Source organism: Cololabis saira, chromosome 14 (genome assembly GCF_033807715.1).
Source record: "Cololabis saira isolate AMF1-May2022 chromosome 14, fColSai1.1, whole genome shotgun sequence".
NCBI classification, from domain to species: domain Eukaryota; kingdom Metazoa; phylum Chordata; class Actinopteri; order Beloniformes; family Belonidae; genus Cololabis; species Cololabis saira.
Window position 1 is genome coordinate 70,471 of NC_084600.1, and position 22,587 is coordinate 93,057.

General features: G+C 40.0%; 1 protein-coding gene across 4 annotated transcripts in view; it reads left to right on the forward strand.

Moving 5' to 3' along the window:
- Window positions 1-1,524: 1,524 nt before the first annotated feature.
- The window catches only part of LOC133459431 (spectrin beta chain, non-erythrocytic 1-like), an 84,620-nt gene continuing 63,557 nt past the window's right edge, over window positions 1,525-22,587 (forward strand). For 3 of the 4 annotated variants that reach the window (XM_061739336.1, XM_061739340.1, XM_061739338.1), the window contains exons 1-2: window positions 1,525-1,954; window positions 20,053-20,239. In XM_061739336.1, coding sequence (XP_061595320.1) covers window positions 20,083-20,239 — 157 coding nt within the window. In that variant the 5' untranslated portion in view covers window positions 1,525-1,954; window positions 20,053-20,082. Of the gene's footprint in view, window positions 1,955-2,193; window positions 2,240-20,052; window positions 20,240-22,587 lie in introns of those variants that run through there. The other variant, XM_061739337.1, reaches the window with a different exon arrangement.

Below are 22,587 nucleotides of genomic sequence, written 5' to 3' on the forward strand. Positions count from 1 at the left end.
TAGGTGAGGGGGTGAGGTGTAGGTGGGGGAGTGAGGTGTAGGTGGGGAGAGTGAGGTGTAGGTGGGGAGTGAGGTGTAGGTGGGGGTGGGGGAGTGAGGTGTATGTGGGGGGAGTGAGGTGTAGGTACACCCCCACCTACACCTCACTCCCCCACCCCCACCTACACCTCACTCCCCTCCTACACCCCCACCTACACCCCCACCCCCCACCTACACCTCACTCCCCCACCTACACCTCACTCTCCCCACCTACACCTCACTCTCCCCACCTACACCCCCACCCCCACCTACACCTCACTCCCCCAACTACACCTCACTCCCCCACCTACACCTCACTCTCCCCACCTACACCTCACTCCCCCACCTACACCTTACTCCCCCAACTACACCTCACTCCCCCCACCTACACCTCACTCCCCCACCTACACCTCACTCCCCCAACTACACCTCACTCTCCCCACCTACACCCCCACCCCCACCTACACCTCACTCCCCCACCTACACCTCACTCTCCCCACCTACACCCCCACCCCCACCTACACCTCACTCCCCCACCTACACCTCACTCCCCCACCTACAACTCACCCCCACCTACACCTCGCTCCCCCACCTACACCTCACTCCCCCCACCTACAACTCACTCCCCCACCTACACCTCACTCCCCCACCCCCACCTACACCTCACTCCCCCACCTACAATTCACCCCCACCTACACCTACACCTCACTCCCCCACCTACACCTCACTCCCCCCACCTACAACTACACCTCACTCCCCCACCTACACCTCACTCCCCCCACCTACAACTACACCTCACTCCCCCACCTACACCTCACTCTCCCCACCTACACCTCACTCCCCCACCTACACCTCACTCCCCCACCTACACCTCACTCTCCCCACCTACACCTCACTCCCCCACCTACACCTCACACCCCCACCTACACCTCACTCCCCCCACCTCCACCTCACCCCCTCACCTACACCTCACTCCCCCACCTACACCTCACTCCACCACCTACACCTCACTCCACCACCTACACCTCACACCCCCACCTACACCTCACTCCACCACCTACACCTCACACCCCCCACCCCCACCTCACACCCCCACCTCCACCTCACTCCCCCACCTACACCTCACTCCACCACCTACACCTCACTCCCCCCACCTCCACCTCACACCCCCACCTCCACCTCACTCCCCCACCTACACCTCACTCCACCACCTACACCTCACACCCCCACCTACACCTCACACCCCCACCTCCACCTCACACCCCCACCTACACCTCACACCCCCACCTACACCTCACACCCCCACCTCCACCTCACACCCCCACCTACACCTCACACCCCCACCTCCACCTCACACCCCCACCTACACCTCACACCCCCACCTACACCTCACTCCACCACCTACACCTCACACCCCCCACCCCCACCTACACCTCATACACCTCACCCCCACCTACACCTCACTCCCCTCTGCTCCACTCCCCCCTCTCTCCACCACCACCACTCTTCCAGTCACAGGAGCGGGAGTCGGCAGGCTCGCAGCGGCCGTTCGGATGCAGCTCGGCCGCAGGAGGAGGTCAGAGAGAGGCTGCTGCTGCTGCTGCGGATCTCCGTGTCCTAGACCACCCCTCTCCCACCCGGACACCCACCCACCCGGGGCTTCTTAGCTTTCCTGGGTCTCCCCCCGGATGCCTCTAGTGTGTGTGTGTGAGTGTGAGCCCTGCCAGAGCCAGAGAGGGAGCGTGGTTTCGTAACGCGGGCTGCGACCAGAGAGCGGAGGAAACAGCTCTTTCCGAGGATGCGGACCTGAAAACACAGCCAGCGCCATCAGCATCTAAAAGCCGAGTCTGAAGCCTTTTTTTTTAATTTTTTTTTAATGTATGGTGAAATATAACATCCAGCGAGAAAATATCATTGGCAGACGGAGAACTGCGGGGTAAGTGGGGGGGTTTTTGTGTGTTTTGTATCCTCTCCGCTGCCAGCAGGCTGCCCACAAATCGACGCAGAGCATACGCCGTAAGTCTGATTTATGGTCACGCGTCACACCAACGCAGAGCCTACGCTGTATGGTTGGCGTAGCCTACGGCGTAGGCCTCTGCGTCGATGTAACGCGGAACCATAAATCATCCTGTCAGTAAGGCTGAATTCAGGCTCTCCGTTCAACCAACGCAGGTGACTGCTGTTAGCCTCGCCGCTACTATTAGCTCTCCAAGTCAAAAAGGTAGCGCTTTTCTATTGCATTTTCTCCAACAATAGAATACATACATGTGCTTATATTTGTGATGTGTTCACTGCCTGTTTGAGACAGAGACAGAGCCGACAGAGCCTTATTTATTGGGAGCCATCTCTCTCTGCATGTGTCTCTTCTCGCCTTTGTTTGAATCGATGTCAAAACGCAGCCACATTTTTTATCTGCGTGTGTCTGTGGATCTTTGCTTTTCAGCATCTACTGGGGAAAACCACACTAGCCTTGTCTTGTTGCTGAGCCCCTGATTTCTTTTTGGAGGTATTTTTACACTGCTGGCATCTTGTAAAAGCTCTGGTGTTTTCTCCCTCTATCTCCCATGTGTGTGGGTTATGTTGTTAAGAGAATTCAGATTTCAACTGCGTGCCTGGCTGGCCTACACTGAGACACACTACAATCTGTCACGTAAAAGTATGTTAAAGGTTGCCTTTATTAATATGAATACTAATAAGTTATCTACATTTGCTATTATTGACAATAGATCAGAGCTGCATAGCCTCGAGCAGACACATATGGAACCAGGTTTCATGGTAGAACCCACACCAAATACTGGCAGAAAAGGAAAAAAAGGACATTTTTTGCATTTTTCTCTTCGATTGACAGAGTATTAAGTGTATATACAGGACTGTCTCAGAAAATTAGAATATCGTGATAAAGTTCTTTATTTTCTGTAATGCAATAAAAAAAAAAGAAAAATGTCATACATTCTGGATTCATTACAAATCAACTGAAATATTGCAAGCCTTTTATTATTTTAATATTGCTGATTATGGCTTACAGTTTAAGATTAAGATTCCCAGAATGTTGTAACTTTTTGAGATAGGATATTTGAGTTTTCTAACGCTGTAAGCCATGATCAGCAATATTAAAATAATAAAAGGCTTGCAATATTTCAGTTGATTTGTAATGAATCCAGGATGTACAGTATGACATTTTTGCATTACAGAAAATAAATAACTTTATCACAATATTCTAATTTTCTGAGACAGTACTGTGATGTATTGTAAAACTGATGATAACTTCTGGCCATCTTACGAAATCTTGATGGAAGAATTTAGAATCAGAATCATGTTTGTTTGGCCAGGTCAGGTCAAACAAGACATGGAATTTGACTCGGTTATTTTTGCTCACTTGTACAGTAAATAGGCAATAGACAATAGACAAATGACAGCTCTGGCTCTTTAGGAAACATAACTACTGGTACTATCTTTATAGTTCAAAGAAGTTTAAGACTACAATCATGACACCTAGAAGGTTATTTTGGCTAGACTGTACCATGGGAAATATTGGACATTGATAAAAGCTGTGGATGTTTTGTGAAATCAAGGTTGTGGTCTCTTCATCATAGGGGGGATCACATTACTGAATGTTACTATATGGGTCTTGTTACAGTACTTAATGTTTTTATCTGAACTTAATACTCAACGATTGATTCCCAGGCTTACAGGCCAACTAGAAATTGATTTATTTGAGAATTAGCTTTCTTTTCTCTTCATCGTATCACATTTTCTGTAAACGTATTACTTGTTTTCACATATTCGTAATATGGTTTACTGCGTCTGTTAAAAAGTCATTTTGATTTAAGTAATTACTGCAACGTTGTGTACAGTATAGCCTTTAGACTGACTTGATAGGTTTGGTCTGTGACTGTATTTATTAAGCAATAGAGACAACAAGCAGAAATATGAGTTCATTAGAGTTTACCTTCTTAGTCCACACGCGCTTCTGTTACAGTGTGATAAATATTTTCAGTTCTTTTTTTTCCTTCACCAAGTAAGCAGAGTGAAAGACAAGCATAATGTACTCATTTAAAGCAGCTAAAGGATTTTTTGTTCATGTTAAAAGTTCTGTTTCATCGTTATTTGAAGGAATATTTGATTGCTTTTAGGAAATATCTAACCCTCATAGTTTCCTGTCCACACTATTGGCAAAAAGCACTCAACGTGACTTGGGGCTCGTGTTCTGGTTGTCTCTTTTGACAGCTGTATTCCAGCACTATGGCAGACATGGACATGTGGACATCATGGCAGTGGCAACCAAAGGCCCCGATAAGCTGCACGAGTTGTACAGTCCTCCAGGATTATTACACTATTCTCTTCCAGAATAGACAATTATTTTTCAGCGACAATCTAAAATCATGTGTGTACCAGGTATTATAGACTCAAGGAAGTAATGGCAGAAGACAAAACGAGAGAGAAGAATAAGTCTCAGACACTGTCATAAAAGTGATTTCACCTCTACACCTATAGAGGCAGCTCTGAGCTAAAAATTGCAAACATTCCTTTGTGCTTTTTTAATTCTTAAAGTTTTGACTATGCCGATATGAAATCACAAGTTTAATCTCTATACTTCTATAAATTATGTATAAAATGCACAGAAAATTGGTGAGGTAACATGATATCCCATGATATTTAACGCCTCCTGAACTCAGTCTCACACACTCACCTCTGCCACAACTGGACTCTATTTTTAGTTTGCATTTTACATGATATTTTTTTTAAAACCTTATATTTCATGTTTATTTTAATATTAATTAATGTGCTTTTATTGCCTGAGTGGAAGTGTGGTTGATTTTTATGTTTTGATGAGCTGCTATCAAGTAAAAACGCTGTATATTTCATATTTAGATAATCATTTTTCAGTTCGACAACTACAGAACTACATAATTGAAAAAAAAGAGTTGAACAGCATTGTATTGTGAAACAAAATATTGTGTTTGTAGTTTAGTTCTGCAGCTCAAATGGTCTCTTATTCATGCATTAAGGCCTTTATGAGTAATAAATGACTCTAATTTCTATTGAAGAATTTTAATTAAAAATGTTTATTTAACATTCCCCACCCATTTTAATTCTCAAATATATTGTGTACTGAATACCAATTTATCTTTCCACAGACACAATTATGTATGTACTATGCAGCACTGATCAGCCATAATATAATATTGCATAGATAATACCAGTGCAATCAACAGAGCTCTAACCTTCCAGGCCTGGAGAAAGAACATCTGAAGGTCCTACATAGTCTTATACTGGGGTGTTTGAAATGATTCTGAAGTGTGATTAGGGTCTCTGTGGATTGGGCTTGTTTAGCTCAGATCGATGCAATCAGAAGTTTTTTCTAGGAGAGGTAAAGGCTGTTTGGACCCTGCCTAAGCACTTTTTATGGGGGACGTTGCTGTAGAAACAGCAAAAAGTCCTTTTAGAAGTGTAATTTTGTCACAAGGGGTAGTTGTGACTATTCTGCAAAACATTTTGGGTAGATGGCATGTGTTGAATGTACAGGACTGTCTCAGAAAATTAGAATATTGTGATAAAGTTCTTTATTTTTTGTGTAATGCAATTTAAAAAAACAAAAATGTCATACATTCTGGATTCATTACAAATCAACTGAAATATTGCAAGCCTTTTATTATTTTAATATTGCTGATTATGGCTTACAGTTTAAGATTAAGATTGCCAGAATATTCTTATTTTTTGAGATAGGATATTTGAGATCAGATCAGCAATATTAAAATAATAAAAGGCTTGCAAAATTTCAGTTGATTTGTAATTAATCCAGAATGTATGACATTTTTGCATTACAGAAAATAAAGGACTTTATCACAATATTCTAATTTTCTGAGACAGTCCTGTATATGCTAAGGTGCAAATTTACCCATCACAGTATCGCATTTCAACAGAATAAGCATTGTCATTCCTTTAACATGTTAATGGTTTAACTGGTGCAGGTATATTTGGCTAGATGTCCACTGGAATTGTACCACTAGAGGGAGACACAGAGTCTCTTACTTGTTGCTGTTCACCACCTTGAATTATGAGGGTTTAGTTTAGGTGGAGGGTTAAAGCACAGCACGTTCAGTATGTTAAACTACTAACCCCTTCCAGTTGGAGTTGTGCCTGACTTCCTGCCTCCAGGATGTGCTGTTATATTGCACATTAAAGTGACGGTTAAAATAATGTGTATTTGTGCATCTAAAGTTGCATTTAGAAACATTTATTGATCAGAATGGTTGTTTTGGGGTTTTTTGTTCTTTATCCAACCGTCCTGTGTGATGAATATTGTGATAATGATAATTCCTATCTTGGAGAATTTCACTGAACTCATACTGGTATTACAGTCATAGTTACAGGTTGAACCGTGGAGCCTTTTTGATGAGAGACAGCCATGGTTTTACTGTCAGACTGGGTAGTTGGAACAGTGTTCAGCAATAGTACACTACTGTGAATCTAGTTTTCCCTTGGTGCTGATTCTGAAGTACGACGGAGTATTAGGGCCAAACTAAGACAAAAAAGAAATTGGAAATTACGAGAATAAAGTCGTAAAATTACGAGAATAAAGTCGTAATAGAATAAAGTCGTAATATTACGAGAATAAAGTCGTAATATTACGAGAATAAAGTCGTATCATTACGAGAATAAAGTCGTATCATTACGAGAATAAAGTCGTAACATTACGAGAATAAAGTCGTAACATTACGAGAATAAAGTGGTAATTTATGAGAATAAAGTCATAATATTACAAGAATAAAGTGGTAATTTATGAGAATAAAGTCATAATATTACGACAATAAAGTCATGATTTATGAGAACTAACAGGAAGAGCATCTTCTCCCTGTGTTAAAATGAGGAATATTGAGCATCTTGTGAAGTCATATTTATATATTTATAATATATTTAATATTACGACTTTATTCTCAAAATATTACGACTTTATTCTCGTAATATTACGACTTTTTCTCACAACATTATGACTTTATTCTTATATTATTATGACTTTATTTTCGTCATTTCTTTTTTTTTGTCTTAGTTTGGCCCTAATACTCCGTCTTACTGAAGAGCCCTCTTGAACCTATTTTTCCATATTGTGCCATACACTCTTAAACTTTGCTGTAGTTAACCATATCAACACATAGCTGCTTCTTGCTGCCCGATCATTTGATGTTTTCACATATTAGAAAAAAAATATTTTAATTTTTAGAATTTTATAAAGCAAGTCAATGGCACAATTAGAATTTGCTCTTTTTAAGTAAATAATAATCATAATATTGTATAAAAAAATTCATTTACTAGCTGCAGTAAACAATATTTGTATTAATGTTTATCTATTTTATATGGTAATATTTTGTTATATTGAGCTTCATGATATTCTAGTGGTGATATTGGCTCTACTAGCTTTGTTGGGTATGAGTCTGACACAATTAACTCTAAAATTAGGCTCCAGTCTGTAAAAGGTATTGACTGTAGTATTTCTGTAGCTGTGCAATGTTTAATTCTCAAAGTTGGAGCCAGAAACACAGCCTCATGCTCAGTATTTGAGAAAATTGACTTCTTACTACTTACTTTTTTTAAATGTATTTATGCCACTTCATACACAAGAAAGGACACACACTGCATAGAAACATAAAGATGTTGGATACAATTTTTGTATAATATATGTACAGGACTGTCTCAGTAAATTAGAATATTGTGATAAAGTTCTTTATTTTCTGTAATGCAATTTAAAAAAAACTAAAATGTCATACATTCTGGATTCATTACAAATCAACTGAAATATTGCAAGCCTTTTATTATTTTAATATTGCTAGTTATGGCTTACAGTTTAAGATTAAGATTCCCAGAATATTCTAATTTTTTGAGATAGGATATTTGAGAACTTTAGCAGCTTGGCTAAATGGATTGGTCTAATTTTCTGGCCCACATATTTTGTTAATATTGGGGCTGATATCAAATCCTCATATCAGATCAGTGCATTCCTAGATGAGAGTATGAAGCAAAAGATACCACAACTTGGTTGTTACCAGACTGTTTGCAAGTATTTACAGACTGTGTATTCATTTAGTGAAGTTGCAACTCTGCACTAAACCCATGTTCCAAGAACCAGAGTTTCATGAATAAGTGGACGCTTGATGGATTGTTTTTATGCAGAGGCACCATGAAGCAGAATCGAGGATTAGTAGCAACAGTTGGGTCATTTTTCACTTTGTAAAGTAAATTTCACATTGAGTGCGTTTACATGGGAAGTTAAATTCAGAATTAAAATTAAATCCTATTTAAAATGAGTAAAAATGACCATGTAAACACCTAATTCCGAATGAAAATGGCCATTCCGAATTCGACTTACCGGTAACTCCGAAGTAAGTGGCTGGTTTATTCCGATTTTAAATCCGAATAGAATAATTCCAGGTCATGTAAACACTCATTCCGCTTTAAATTAATTCTGGTCTTTCTTTCTGCTCGTTCCCTCGCCCGTCTGTCTCCATGACGCTTATATTCCGCGCTGGGCTGGTTTTCCAAACAAAGTTTCAAGATGGCAGCACGCAGTAAACGCTGGTCAAGAGCAGAGACCATTTATTTAATAAATATCCTGGGACCTGGAAATAATTAAAAGAACAGATGGCAGGAAACATCAAAATTGTGAGCTTTTCAAAGTTGTAGCGGCTAAGCTAAGTTTGTTTTTCTTCTGGTAGTTTAACTTCCGGTCCGCCCCCCTATCCAATCAGAACCTTCCCAACCCCCAGACCTTAATAGGAATTGGATAAAGCCAGTAAAACGTGTTTTCCATGTAAACCTCAATTTGGAATTACTATTTCCATGTAAACTCGAAGGAAAATAGTTTAATTCGGAATAATTAATTCCGAATTAAAAAACATCATGTAACCGTGGCCACTGGTTACTTTTGCCGAGCTTACACAAGTATTTTCAGGGTTGAAGAGTGATTTGCACAGTCAGAACAAAATCACAGTCCTTTCTGAATTTGGGTTGCTCCCATGAGCTCACTTCATAGGTGTAAAGCCTGAATTATGGTTCTGCGTCAACCCAACGCAGAGCACACGCCGTCGCCGTGACGCCGTCGTGAACCTTCGGACTTCTCCGTCACTCAATTTCTCCGCGGTGCAGTACCTCCCGTGACCGCTAATTCGCGATCTTTTCCTGAATGGTTTACCCGACTTTTCCGGTCACAGTGAATCAAAGAGATAAGGACAACTATTGTGCAAAAAAACCAAAACAAAAAAAACCTGAAGAAAAGAGCGCTGAAAGGTCAGGACTGCTTCAAACTGGAAACTGGAAATGCGTTTCTACCAAGCGAACCAATCACAGCCCTCTCGGTCTGCGTCGCCTCGCCCTGTAGTTGCAATTTTCGGGATGTGCACGTCAGTGACGGCCTCAGTGACGGCGTGGTCTGCGTCGACGCGTAGCACACGCCGTAGACACGGCGTCGTTTTGACGCAGGACCATAACTCAAGCTTTAGGAGGCGAACTCTTTAGTCCGCGACTCTAAACTCTGGCTCATAGTCTTTAAATGTGAAAGGGTATCACGCATTAGTTTTTTATAATGTCTCTGAAGTTTTTGGAAAGTCATCGAGCGTCTGTTTGGTGTGACAAGCCCACCAAGTAAGTGTATGGTGTCAAATATAACAATGGAAGTAAATAAGTCTAGCACTGGAACATGACCAAAATATTCAATATCTCTTGCATACAGTTGTTGTTTAATATCTGATTAGTTGACTAATTCAGCTCTCTCTTCACCAAACGTGGTGTTTTAAACTAGTATGTTTTATTCATCATAAGGGTGGTCCTAACAGAACATTTGGGACACATCACCAATTGTTGGCCAATAGTGATTATCTATGATCTTGTATTTTATCCTTTCATCTATTTTGTAATATTATTTACTAATTAACTATATTAACAACATAGGATTACAAGTGTTTAAAGGGGTCCTATTATGGCATCTAATATATATTTTAAACAGGCCTTGAATGTCTTAAAAACAAGCTTTTGATTGTTTTTGCTAAATAAATTAGAAATTCAGCCTCTAAACCATGTCTTTATCTTCCCATTCTCTAACCTCATTATCTATGCGGGATTATGAGTGGGCGAGGCTATGATAACGAGGCACTGTGCTGATTGGCTGCCTGAATGACGCGATACACCGCTACGAAAAAATGGCGGAAGCTCCGGCCGGTGGAGTTAGTTGTGGGCGTGGTTTCACACATCGGAGGCCAACCGATGTAAATCGCTGAATAGCAGATTCTGAACGGCTCGTAGAAGCCACATCACACTGGACGGCTCATCCGGGCGGCTGTACAGACACTGCAGAATTTGGTTGCTTTCCTCCTTCCCTGAGTTGCCAGGCTGAGGGGAGACCACTTTATATATGTTAAAGCAAGAAAAAACCTGTTTTTCATAATAGGTCCCCTTTAAGTTAAAGGGAAAGTTCGGTTTTTTACAACCTGGACCTTATTTCTGGCATTTTTTATGGTTGTATACTCACCCAGAGGTGTTTGGTGTCATTTGGAGTCCTTCGGAAGATATTAGGAGTTTTTTGCGAGCCGCTTCTCCATATAATGGTAGCGCATAGGGCACTCGCGGGACACAGATGATGCAGCGTCTAAATAACACATGATTGCCGCGAAACTTCATTTCTTTTATGAATCACTAGATCTGCTTCCAGGACCTGTTGTAACATTGTGGCGCTGTCTGTGTAATAAATAAATCCGTTTATAAACAAGACCTCTGAACTCATGACGTCATCTCTGTGCGCGCACTCTGTCCTCCGTTCAGTGAGCTCTTCAGCCGTATACTCCGGCTCAAAACGGTAAGGACGTCCATCATATTCAAAGTCGTCGTCCACAACCTCAGAATTTGACAAATATTCAGACATGTTTCAAATAACTAACAGTAAACTAACAGTAGCGAACTCTAGCTGTAAACAGAGCTGTGTCTGGGATGCGCGCACAGAGATGACGTCATGAGTTCAGAGGTCTTGTTTACAAACTGATTTATTTATTACACAGACAGTGCCACAATGTTACAACAGGTCCTGGAAGCAGATCTAGTGATTCATAAAAGAAATGAAGAGTTTCGCGGCAATCATGTGTTATTTAGACGCTGCATCGTCTGTGTCCCACTGTGCCCCCATGCGCTACCGTTATATGGAGAAGAGGCTCGCAAAAAACTCCTAATATCTTCCGAAGGACTCCAAATGACACCAAACACCTCTGGGTGAGTATACAACCATAAAAAATGCCAGAAATAAGGTCCAGGTTGTAAAAAACCGAACTTTCCCTTTAAGAATGAAATGGTATCTGAATTAGTGTTTTACATACTGACATTTTTCGTTTTGGTTTTTGGTAGTCCTGGAGAAGTACTATAAGTGCTAGTATAAGTGCCAGTATATAAGTGCTAGTACTGTAATTTTTCAGACACAGATATTTAAAAGGACTGAAAACTAATTTAGCAAGAATAGCAGCATTGACAGGATCACTAACCTCTGTAATTCATGTATTGTTATACCGGTAAGTACAGTTAATATGCTATGTGATGGATGAACCTTATTTGCCATCTTGCACCTACTAACCTATGATTAACTTGCAGGCCAACTGAATTTTCATAAGATTTGAGAGATCGGAATATAAGAGAATCCATCTTACTGCGCTTCAGTCTATGTTTATGAACCCTAGCTATGAATAGAGCCCCAGCTGTCAGAAAACACACTTCTCCCAGAAAATGTACTGATTATATTTAAGTATGCTATAAACCTACTGTATCGCAGTATGCTTTCTTTTAGATAAGCTTACTTGAAATTAGTTATTTGATTTAAAAGATTTTTAGAGTAAAAATCCAGAAAAAACTTAAAATCCTGGAATCAAAGTAAGAAATGTTTCTAAACTAGGAAAGGATAGAAATTAGGAACTTAAACATTTGTTATATACAGGACTGTCTCAGAAAATTAGAATATTGTGATTTTCTGTAATGCAATTACAAAAACAAAAATGTCATACATTCTGCATTCATTACAAATCAACTGAAATATTGCAAGCTTTTTATTATTTTAATATTGCTGATCATGGTTTACAGCTTAAGAAAACTCAAATATCCTATCTAAAAAAATTTGAATATTCTGGGAATCTTAATCTTAAACTGTACGCCATAATCAGCAATATTAAAATAATAAAAGGCTTGCAATATTTCAGTTGATTTGTAATGAATCCAGATGATTTGTAATGAATCCAGAATGTATGACATTTTGTTTTTTTAAATTGCATTACAGAAAATAAAGGACTTTATCACAATATTCTAATTTTCAGAGACAGTCCTGCATTGCTGTGCTGCATTAAGCATTGGTGTGCAAAACCAAAATAGCCCTTCTATGTCAGTGTGTTGAGGGCATCCTGGTCACTTGAATGTTTGATGAATGTGATGCTACAGGTCAACAAAGGAGCTGTGCTGGTCTATTCAGCAGGGCATTGAGCTGGGGATCAGCAGCCTGTGGAGGCCTCTGATGCATGTGAGGCCTCTGGCTGCTCGGCTCTGCAAACAGGAAAGGCTTGAGCGGCTGGACGCAGCTCTCTGCTGACTCCTTCATTGTGCCGGGGCCAGCTTGGTGGGGCAGCTTTTGTATCCCACACTCTGCAGTCCATCACCCCACGCTCCAGGCAAATGACAATGGCCACGGTTACATGATGTTTTTTAATTCAGAATTAAATATTCCGAATTAAATAATTCCGAATTAAACTATTTTCCTTCGAGTTTACATGGAAATAGTAATTTCGAATTGAGGTTTACATGGAAAACACGTTTGATCGGCTTTATCCAATTCCTGTTAAGGTCTGGGGGTTGGGAAGGTTCTGATTGGATAGGGGGGCGGACTGGAAATTACGTCTACCGGAAGAAAAACAAACTTAGCCGCTACAACTTTGAAAAGCTCACAATTTTTATGTTTCCTGTTTCCATCTGTTCTTTTAATTATTTCCAAGTCCTCCAAGCTATTTATTAAATAAATGGTCTCTGCTCTTGACCAGCGTTTACTGCGTGCTGCCATCTTGAAACTTTGTTTGGAAAACAAGCCCAGCGTGGAATATAAGCGTCATGGAGACAGACGGGCGAGGGAACGAGCAGCGCAGAAAGACCGGATTTAATTTAAAGAGGAATGAGTGTATACATGATCGTGGAATTATTTTATTCGGATTTAAAATCGGTTTTCTAGGGGGCGCTGTTGAGCCATTTTGCCACGCCCATTAATGCAAACCATTAAATATCAAATTTATCACCAGGCCTGGCTTGCGTGGAAATTTTGGTGACTTTTGGGGGAACTATCAAATATGGACCAATCAGATGAAGGGGGGGCGCGTTTTTTGGCGTCTAGTGTCGCCATGGTAACGCTTTTGAAAAGTAATGCGCATCATCGCAGGATGGAGACGCACATATTGATGTATAACACACCTGGGTGCACGTTACGGTTCGGGCTCTGAAGCGGCTGAAGAAATGGCATAAATTTTGCCAAAATTACACGATTAATTCAAAATGGCCGACTTCCTGTTCGGTTTCGGCCATGGCGCCAAGAGACTTTTCTTTAAGTTGCGACATGATACAGGTTTGTAGCGATTCTCGTGCATGTACTTCAAACCGTATTGTGGGGCTTGAGGCACAAAGTTTTCTAGGGGGCGCTGTTGAGCCATTTTGCCACGCCCATTAATGCAAACCATTAAATATAAAATTTTTCGCCAGGCCTGACTTGCATGCAAAATGTGATGACTTTTTGGGCACGTTTAGGGGGAAAAAAAGACCCTCCTTTCGTCAGAAGAAAGAATAAAGAAAAATAATTCCTACAGATACAATAGGGCCTTCGTACTGTAAGTGCTCGGGCCCTAAAAAAGGAGAAAAAAAATAGAAATACATTTTGTTAATGTGAAGTTCATTGCTGCTTTACACTTATAAAGCAATTGTTTACTTTAGTTTTAGTGGATTTTTATTAAGCCCGATGGGTAAATTGGAATTATTTTAATTATAATATTTTAACTTTAATATTTAAGACATTCAATTCAATTTTATTTATATAGCATCTATTACAACAGAAGTTGTCTCTAGGATCTTTCCAGAGACCAGAACATGACCCCCGAGCAATTATTACATAAATATAACATAAACAATGGCAGGTGAAAACTCCCTTAGTGGAAGAAAAACCTTAAGCCAATACATATCTAATATGTATTTGAAATTCCAGTATTGTAATATTGTTGTAAGGAAAACCTAAGGCTTCTTTGTCCAGGATTCCAGGGAGTGGTTTTTGGTGTATGTGTGTTTGTGTTTGTGTGTCTACCCTTTTCCCCTGGTGCACATTGGCAGTGCTGCTGTCCAATGTGCACAGGCCTAATTCCCTGCGGGTGTCTGATTGTGGGTTCTATGTCTCTTTCCCTCTCTCCCTGATTAACGGGTGCGGTGACAACCAGACCAGCTGGGTGAAGCGAGGAGGGATGAAAGAGACGGAAACAGAAAGAGGTGGCCTTGCCGGCTGCCATGCTGCCGGCTCTGCCCTGCTTTCTTAACCACTGTCATTCTGTTGTGTGAGTGAACCTAATCTGTATAAGTGCAGTCAGGAGCGGGGGTGCAGGCTCCAGGCGTTCCTCTGTGCCCCACTTTTAAGCCTCCTGTTTTTTTCAGAGGCACAATTTTTCATGACAGGTTTGTCATGTGTACAGGACTGTCTCAGACAATTAGAATATTGTGAAAAGGTATTGACTGTAGTATTTCCGTAGCTGTGCAATGTTTAATTCCCAAAGTTGGAGCCAGAAACACAGCCTCACGCTCAGTATTTGAGAAAATTGACTACTTACTACTTACTTTTTTTAATGTATTTATGCCACTTCATACACAAGAAAGGACACACACTGCATAGAAACATAAAGATGTTGGATACAATTTTTGTATAATATATGTACAGGACTGTCTCAGAAAATTAGAATATTGTGATAAAGTTCTTTATTTTCTGTAATACAATTTAAAAAAACAAAAAACAAAAATGTCATACATTCTGGATTCATTACAAATCAACTGAAATATTGCAAGCCTTTTATTATTTTAATATTGTTGATTATGGTTTACAGTTTAAGATTAAGATTCCCAGAATATTCAAATTTTTTGAGATAGGATATTTGAGTTTTCTTAAACTGTAAACCATGATTAGCAATATTAAAATAATAAAAGGCTTGCAATATTTCAGTTGATTTGTAATGAATCCAGAATGTATGACATTTTTGTTTTTGGTAATTGCATTACAGAAAATCACAATATTCTAATTTTCTGAGACAGTCCTGTATATAATAAGGATTTTATGGGGCTTTAATCCAATGAACCTGTCTTGTCCCCCATTTTGTGTCACTTCTGTTTCCCTGTCCGTCAAGCGTTTTTTTTTCTTTTTTCACCTTGCGATATGCATTGTTGAAAGTTGCATTATGAAAGCTTTTGGAAGAAGGAATGAAGGCTTCGGTGTCGCAGGTTTACGAGAAACGTGCTTGGAAAACTCCTTAACGATGCATTTCATTCAGCCCAGCATGACAATCCATTTTGAACTCATCCATTTTGAGCCCTGATTGCTGATCCAGTATCTAGTCACATGGTGAGTGGGTTGATTCTCACTTGGGCTTTTAGAAGCAAAAATGTAGGTGTGTGTGTAAGTTTGGTGGTACTGGATTGTAATGGGTCGTAGATTGTGTTGTATGTGTTCCAGGATTGTCTGCATGTGTGGGTGCGTGCAAGGATGGGTGCAGTATCATAGTAGGTCAGAGGATTGTTTGTCTGATCCATGGAGGGGTGATTAGAGCAGACTCTGAGCCGAGCCTCTTTCTAACCATAATAAGGGGAGGATTTCCAGCCCAGACTCCCGAGTCCTCTCTGGTCTTCCTCCCTGCCGGCCCCGCCCTGAAACACTCCCACCAACACATTGTTGGAGAGAGAGTGTTCCCTTTGTGGCTCTGGCTACTGTTTGCACCAGTCAAACAGTGTAGACATCATTTTTGTTTTGTTTAATATCACTATGTTTTTCTTCTCCATTTTTCTCAATTGACCTCATACATTGCTAGTTTAATCCAAAGGATATGAACGGAAAAGTGTTAAATTTGATGCTTGAGGGTTCACTGTGATAGTTCTTCTAACAATATGGCTTTCTGATGTCGTGTAAATGTGGAAATGAACCTAGAAAAATAGTTTACAGTAAGACAGCACACATTGCTGAGTGGGTGCGAGTCCTGGGGTGTCAGTGAGCGGAGAGGTGACACGCCAGGGGGGAGGGGAACGTGGAGGCGCTGTTCGGCCGTCTCTTCTAATCCCTGTATTTAGTTTCTATTTCCAGCCACATCTTAATCTACCACTAATGGGATTTGTTGAGCTTTGCTTTTTTCCCTATTCTTTTCTTTTCTTTTTAATAGCTAGAAATAGTGTGACTTGTTGTAGCTTGGCCTGGCTGGGATGATGGACAGTGTTATGGTCTGTAGATTTAAGCGATTTTAAGACTCTTATACTGGGCTGTCTCAGAAAATTAGAAATTACAAATCAACTGAAATATTGCAAGCCTTTTATTATTCTAATATTGCTGATTATGGTTTACCGTTTAAGATTAAGATTCCCAGAATATTCTAATTTTTTTGAGATAGGATATTTGAGTTTTCTTAAGCTGTAAGCCATGATCAGCAATATTAAAATAATAAAAGGCTTGCAATATTTCAGTTGATTTGTAATGAATCCAGAATGTATGACATTTTTGTTTTTGTAATTGCATTACACAAATTCACAATATTCTAATTTTCTGAGACAGTCCTGTAAGTAATAAATGTATAGCTGCGTGAGAAACAGTGAACTCGTTTATATCTATTTTCCACAAGAGTATGAATGTTAAATGTAGTTTCTAGACTATCTTACTGCGTTGGAGAGACAGTGACAGGGAGAGAGTGTTTCTGTTTTATATTCAGCTAGATAACTCTACCATCCTGCTGCTCATTTTTAACAAGAGGAAGAAAGAGAACAGGAAATGAGTATTTAGTCCCATCAATGTGTGACACATCTCCCAGTGGGTAAAACTCGCTCTCCTTTGAGATACCACTATGTTTATTTCCTGGACACTTTTTTTAATAGTTGCACCATCAAATTCTAATGTAGATAAACTAAAATCTTCATCCTAGTTTACCTTATCAAAATGCAAATGGTGGCGTTTACATCTAGTTTGCATCATTTAAGGAATACCTTCAATGAAACCTAGAAACCTAGACTTCTGCTGGCAACCTGCCACTTTTCTGCATGTGCCCTCTGCGTCTCCTGTCCTTATCCTAGCTCAGGGAGCAAACTGGCCACTCCTACTAGACACAGCAAAACATAAAATAACAAGTATTGACTACTCAACCACATGTATTAAGCTGGTCAATGCTCTTAAGCAAATGGTGCATTTTAATGAATGGTTCTCTGGTGGTGGGAGTTCATCTCAATTAAGGCTTCCCATTCTGTATCGGTGACTCATTTCAAAGACAAGTTCTATCTAACTATTAGCTGTTGGTTTACTTTTTTAACCCTTGTGCTGTCTTCGGGGAAGGAGGGAGGGAGGGAGGGAGGGAAGGAAGGAAGGAAGGAAGGAAGGAAGGAAGGAAGGAAGGAAGGAAGGAAGGAAGGAAGGAAGGAAGGAAGGAAGGAAGGAAGGAAGGAAGGAAGGAAGGAAGGAAGGAAGGAAGGAAGGAAGGAAGGAAGGAAGGAAGGAAGGAAGGAAGGAAGGAAGGAAGGAAGGAAGGAAGGAAGGAAGGAAGGAAGGAAGGAAGGAAGGAAGGAAGGAAGGAAGGAAGGAAGGAAGGAAGGAAGGAAGGAAGGAAGGAAGGAAGGAAGGAAGGAAGGAAGGAAGGAAGGAAGGAAGGAAGGAAGGAAGGAAGGAAGGAAGGAAGGAAGGAAGGAAGGAAGGAAGGAAGGAAGGAAGGAAGGAAGGAAGGAAGGAAGGAAGGAAGGAAGGAAGGAAGGAAGGAAGGAAGGAAGGAAGGAAGGAAGGAAGGAAGGAGAGAGCAGAAGGAAGGAAGGAAGGAAGGAAGAAAGAAAAGAAGGATGGAAGGATAGGAGAAAAGGAAGGAAGGAAGGAAGGAAGGAAGGGAGGGAGGGAGGGAAGGAAGGAAGGAAGGAAGGAAGGAAGGGAGGGAGGGAGGGAGAAAAGAGGAGAGAGCAGGAGAAAAGAAGGAAGGAAGGAAGGAAGGAAGGAAGAAAGAAAAGAAGGAAGGAAGGGAGAAAAGAAGGAAGGAAGGGAGAAAAGAAGGATGGAAGGATGGGAGAAAAGGAAGGAAGGAAGGAAGGAGGAAGGGAAAAAGGAAGGAAGGAAGGAAGGAAGGAAGGAAGGAAGGAGAAAAGAGGAAGGGAAGAAGGGAGGAAGGAAGAAAAGAGGAGAGAGCAGAAGGAAGGAAGGAAGGAAGGAAGGAAGGAAGGAAGGAAGGAAGGAAGGAAGGAAGAAAGAAAAGAAGGAAAGAAAGAAGGATGGAAGGATAGGAGAAAAGGAAGGAAGGAAGGGAGGGAGGAAGGAAGGAAGGAAGGAAGGAAGGGAGAAAAGAGGAAGGGAAGAAGGAAGGAGAGAGCAGGAGGAAAGAAGGAAGGAGAAGGTCATTTTGACCCAAAGACAGCAAAAGGGTTAAATGTAATCCTTTTTTAAAGTAATTGTTTTCTAAACTTAGGCTCTACGGTGATTGTCGTAGATTTGCTATGACATGGATTGATTTGAAATGAGAGAATAAAGCGCATACACTTCTATGACTGTGCCTAATATTAAGCATGCATTGGTATGCATGATATATTATTCTAGCCACAGCCACTGTAGTGCCTTTATGCAACATGTACATCCATAGTAATTTGAGAATGTAGTATTTGGTGTGTTGTGATATGAGGATCTGTACTTGAATAATGGTTCCACACCACGCTGAATGATGGAGAAGAGAGGACGAGGTGCAGTTGGCTTCAGTTCACAATGTGCAAGTCAGCTGTGAGTGGCGGGGGTGGAGCTGGAGGCGGTGGAGCTGGAGGCGGTGGATATAAAGCCTCCATATGTATGAAGTATCGATTGTTACCATAATAGATACCCTTGCTTTAAAACTGGATGCTGAGTTTATACAAACAGCAGGATGACAAGGAAAGGATGTTGCTTGGCTAGTATTGACTTAACTGGTCTGAATGCTGATCGCACATACATGCGGACTCTTAAGCCAATAAATATCTGAATATTCACATAATATGAGTCACATGTCAAGTTGGGGACTTGCACGTTCATGAGATGAGATCTAGCTATTGGTTGTCCTGCTGTCAGTTATCAGAATACATGACTGTCTCAGAAAATTAGAATATTGTGATAAAGTTCTTTATTTTCTGTAATGCAATTTATAAAAAAAAAAAAAAAAAATGTCATACATTCTGGATTCATTACAAATCAACTGAAATATTGCAAGCCTTTTATTATTTTAATATTGCTGATTATAGCTTACAGCTTAAGATTCCCAGAATATTCTAATTTTTTTAGATAGGATATTTGAGTTTTCTTAAGCTGTAAGCCATAATCAGCAATATTAAAATAATAAAAGGCTTGCAATATTTCAGTTGATTTGTAATGAATCCAGAATGTATGACATTTTTGCATTACAGAAAATAAAGGACTTTATCACAATATTCTAATTTTCTGAGACAGTCCTGTAAACTTAAACCTAGTGTGCAGTTGCTGAACCTATCTCAAATTTATAATCAGACAGTTGAAGTTTCTATTTGCATATGACACTCATAAAACTAAACTGCACTGCAGCTGGGAAACATTTGGGCACAGGATGTACATTGTTTTACCTCTGAAGAAATAGAAGTGAAGTGTTAATAATCTTTGTTTGGATCTTTTAAACGTTAGCTCAGACAGAAATCAAAGGGTCGGTATTGTTAAGCTTTTTCTATTATTCAATGTCTTCTGCTTATGCCGCTGACTTCTGATGCTTCTTTTGTTTCTGTTTTTGTCTTTTTTAGGTTGAATGTGTTTCCTCTCACCTTGACACCATGAGCACAATATCACCGACAGACTTTGACAGCTTGGAGATCCAGCAGCAATACAATGACATCAACAACCGCTGGGATCTGGCGGCGGAGACGGACTGGGACAATGAGAACAGTTCGGCTCGGCTCTTTGAACGCTCTCGCATTAAAGCTCTCGCAGGTACGTCTCCCCTCACCTCAGAGAGCACTTCTAGGTACACGCTCGCTTGATTTCACCTTGAAACTGTCGGGTGTTTTTGAAAAAACATCTGGCTGATGTATCTTACGTTTCCATTTAAAAAAAAAAAAACTTTATTAATATTTAAAATTTTTCATAAAGACAGGTAGGAAAAACAAGATTATGGTCATCATCTAGGTAGAGGCAGAACATACATGAACTACAATATAAAACATGGTATGTACTAGGGCTGGGCGATTTTGGACAAAAATAAAATCCCGATTCTTTTCTCTGAAAACCCGATTTTCGATTTAGATTTTTTTGGTAAAACTACAAAAGACAATGGAATTAATTGTTTAAAATATTTTATCTTTATTTTTAAAGAAAAATAGCAAACAAATGTCCCTATTGGGAATGAAGTGCAATTGAAAGATACTGTAAATCCTCCTTGAGTTTTGTAAAGTGACAACATTTACAATTTTCTTGACCAAACAAAGATGACTAGACGAGCTCTGTCTGTAATGCAGCCAGCTGCAAAATAGGAAAATCGATTTTCCGATTTTCCTTTTTTAACATCGTCTTGATTAATAAATCTGATTTAGTTTTAAAATTGATTAATCGCACAGCCCTAGTATGTACAATAAAGGAAGTAATACCCTCAGTACAATGTAAAGTCAGAGCACAGAGTAAGTTTCCTTTTTAAGGTAAAATAGTTAATAAGATCATTATTTTTATTATGCCGAACTTCAGAAATACCACACACCTCGTAACAATTTGATTGATATTCAATTATGTTTTTTTGTTGTGTATAATTTTGTCATTATTTATTATTATTTATTAGAATACAATTTTTTTGTTTTATACAGTATACTAGTTTCTTATAACACACTTTGAGAAATGCAAGAAACGGATGCAAATTGAGACAAAACCACATACCTACTGTTAACGTGCAAAGATCTAATTAGGTTCTGTCGACTGGGGAACAGATTACATTTCTTTTCTGTCCCAAAAGACACAATCTCTCTTAGTAGGGCATGACAGAAATGTCTCCAGAAGGAGGACAAAGCTAGCCAGCTGTGTAGTTGGTTCACCACTGAATAATTTTAGCAAGGTTTATCAGTTTTCTGATTAAGTAATGCAAGAGCCTTCTGAATCATCATTCAACTACAGCTTAATACTCCATTTTTAAGTAAAAACAAGTTGTAGTATCATGAAAATCCCAGCAGAGGGGGTCAATAAGCAGCCTCTGCTCAAAATTAACCCTCACCTATTTTTCATCTCTACGGAAAACATGATACATGTTGCCCTTACTTTAAAAGCATATGCATTTTTCATGCATACATTGTTAACTGTGCTTTCATTGTAATTATTTAGCATTATGCTGTAGTACATAATGTGATACTGTTTGCACGAGTCTTACCAGAGGAGTTTGGATGTGTGCATGAGGACTCCGGTGTGAATGTCTGCGATAGTATCTAGATTTAACAAGTGTGGACTTGACCTGCACATTCTTTACACGCTGTAGCAGCTAGTTCCCCCCCAGGCTCTGCATCTGCTTATTTTTTACTACTCCCCCTCAAATCTCTAGGTCTTCTGTGCTTTGTAAGGTGCTGCTATCTTACACTTCTCTCTTACTCCCTAGTTTAGGCTTTTTAAAGGTCTAATTAGTTGCAATAATTTACTTTAATGTGACTGCATTATGTGCCACTTGTTTCACATTTGACAACCTTATCCTTTGTCAAGACCATTGTAATTTGCATGGATAACAGTTTATCTTCTCCCTGGTGTGCACAGCAAGCTAAGCAGGTTTGCATATTTGTTTTTGCAGCTCCAGCCTGCTGCAAACTCAAACAGTTAGACATATATACTTGCGGAAGCTTTCACTTATTAAACACATTATCAAACAATAAATGGTAATGCAGTAAACTCCTTCGTACTGACACCACGTCTTTCATGTGTGATGTGCACGTAGAGTGAATTAAGAAACTTGAGCTGGGGTGTGTCTGTGTGTGTCCTTTACACCAGATATATATCACCAGTCTTTGGTATTTGGCCTTCAGTCGTACTCTAGGCCTCCAAGATCTGCTGACATATGATAAATGTATCTTTATTTTTCCCTCTAGGAGTGTTTTTCCTCCCGATCTGCCTCTATCTTGCTGGATTTGTTAAAAAGACCAGGACATCATTAATTATCATTAATTATACATTCCTCAATGCAACAAATGATCACATATTTCCCTTTCGGAGATTCTCTGTTAATTTTGATGTTTAACAGGAGTCATGAGGTCATGAGGTTGCTGTTAATCTTGTGTCTTAATTTAATTGTATATCAAAATGATGCATGCAAGCAG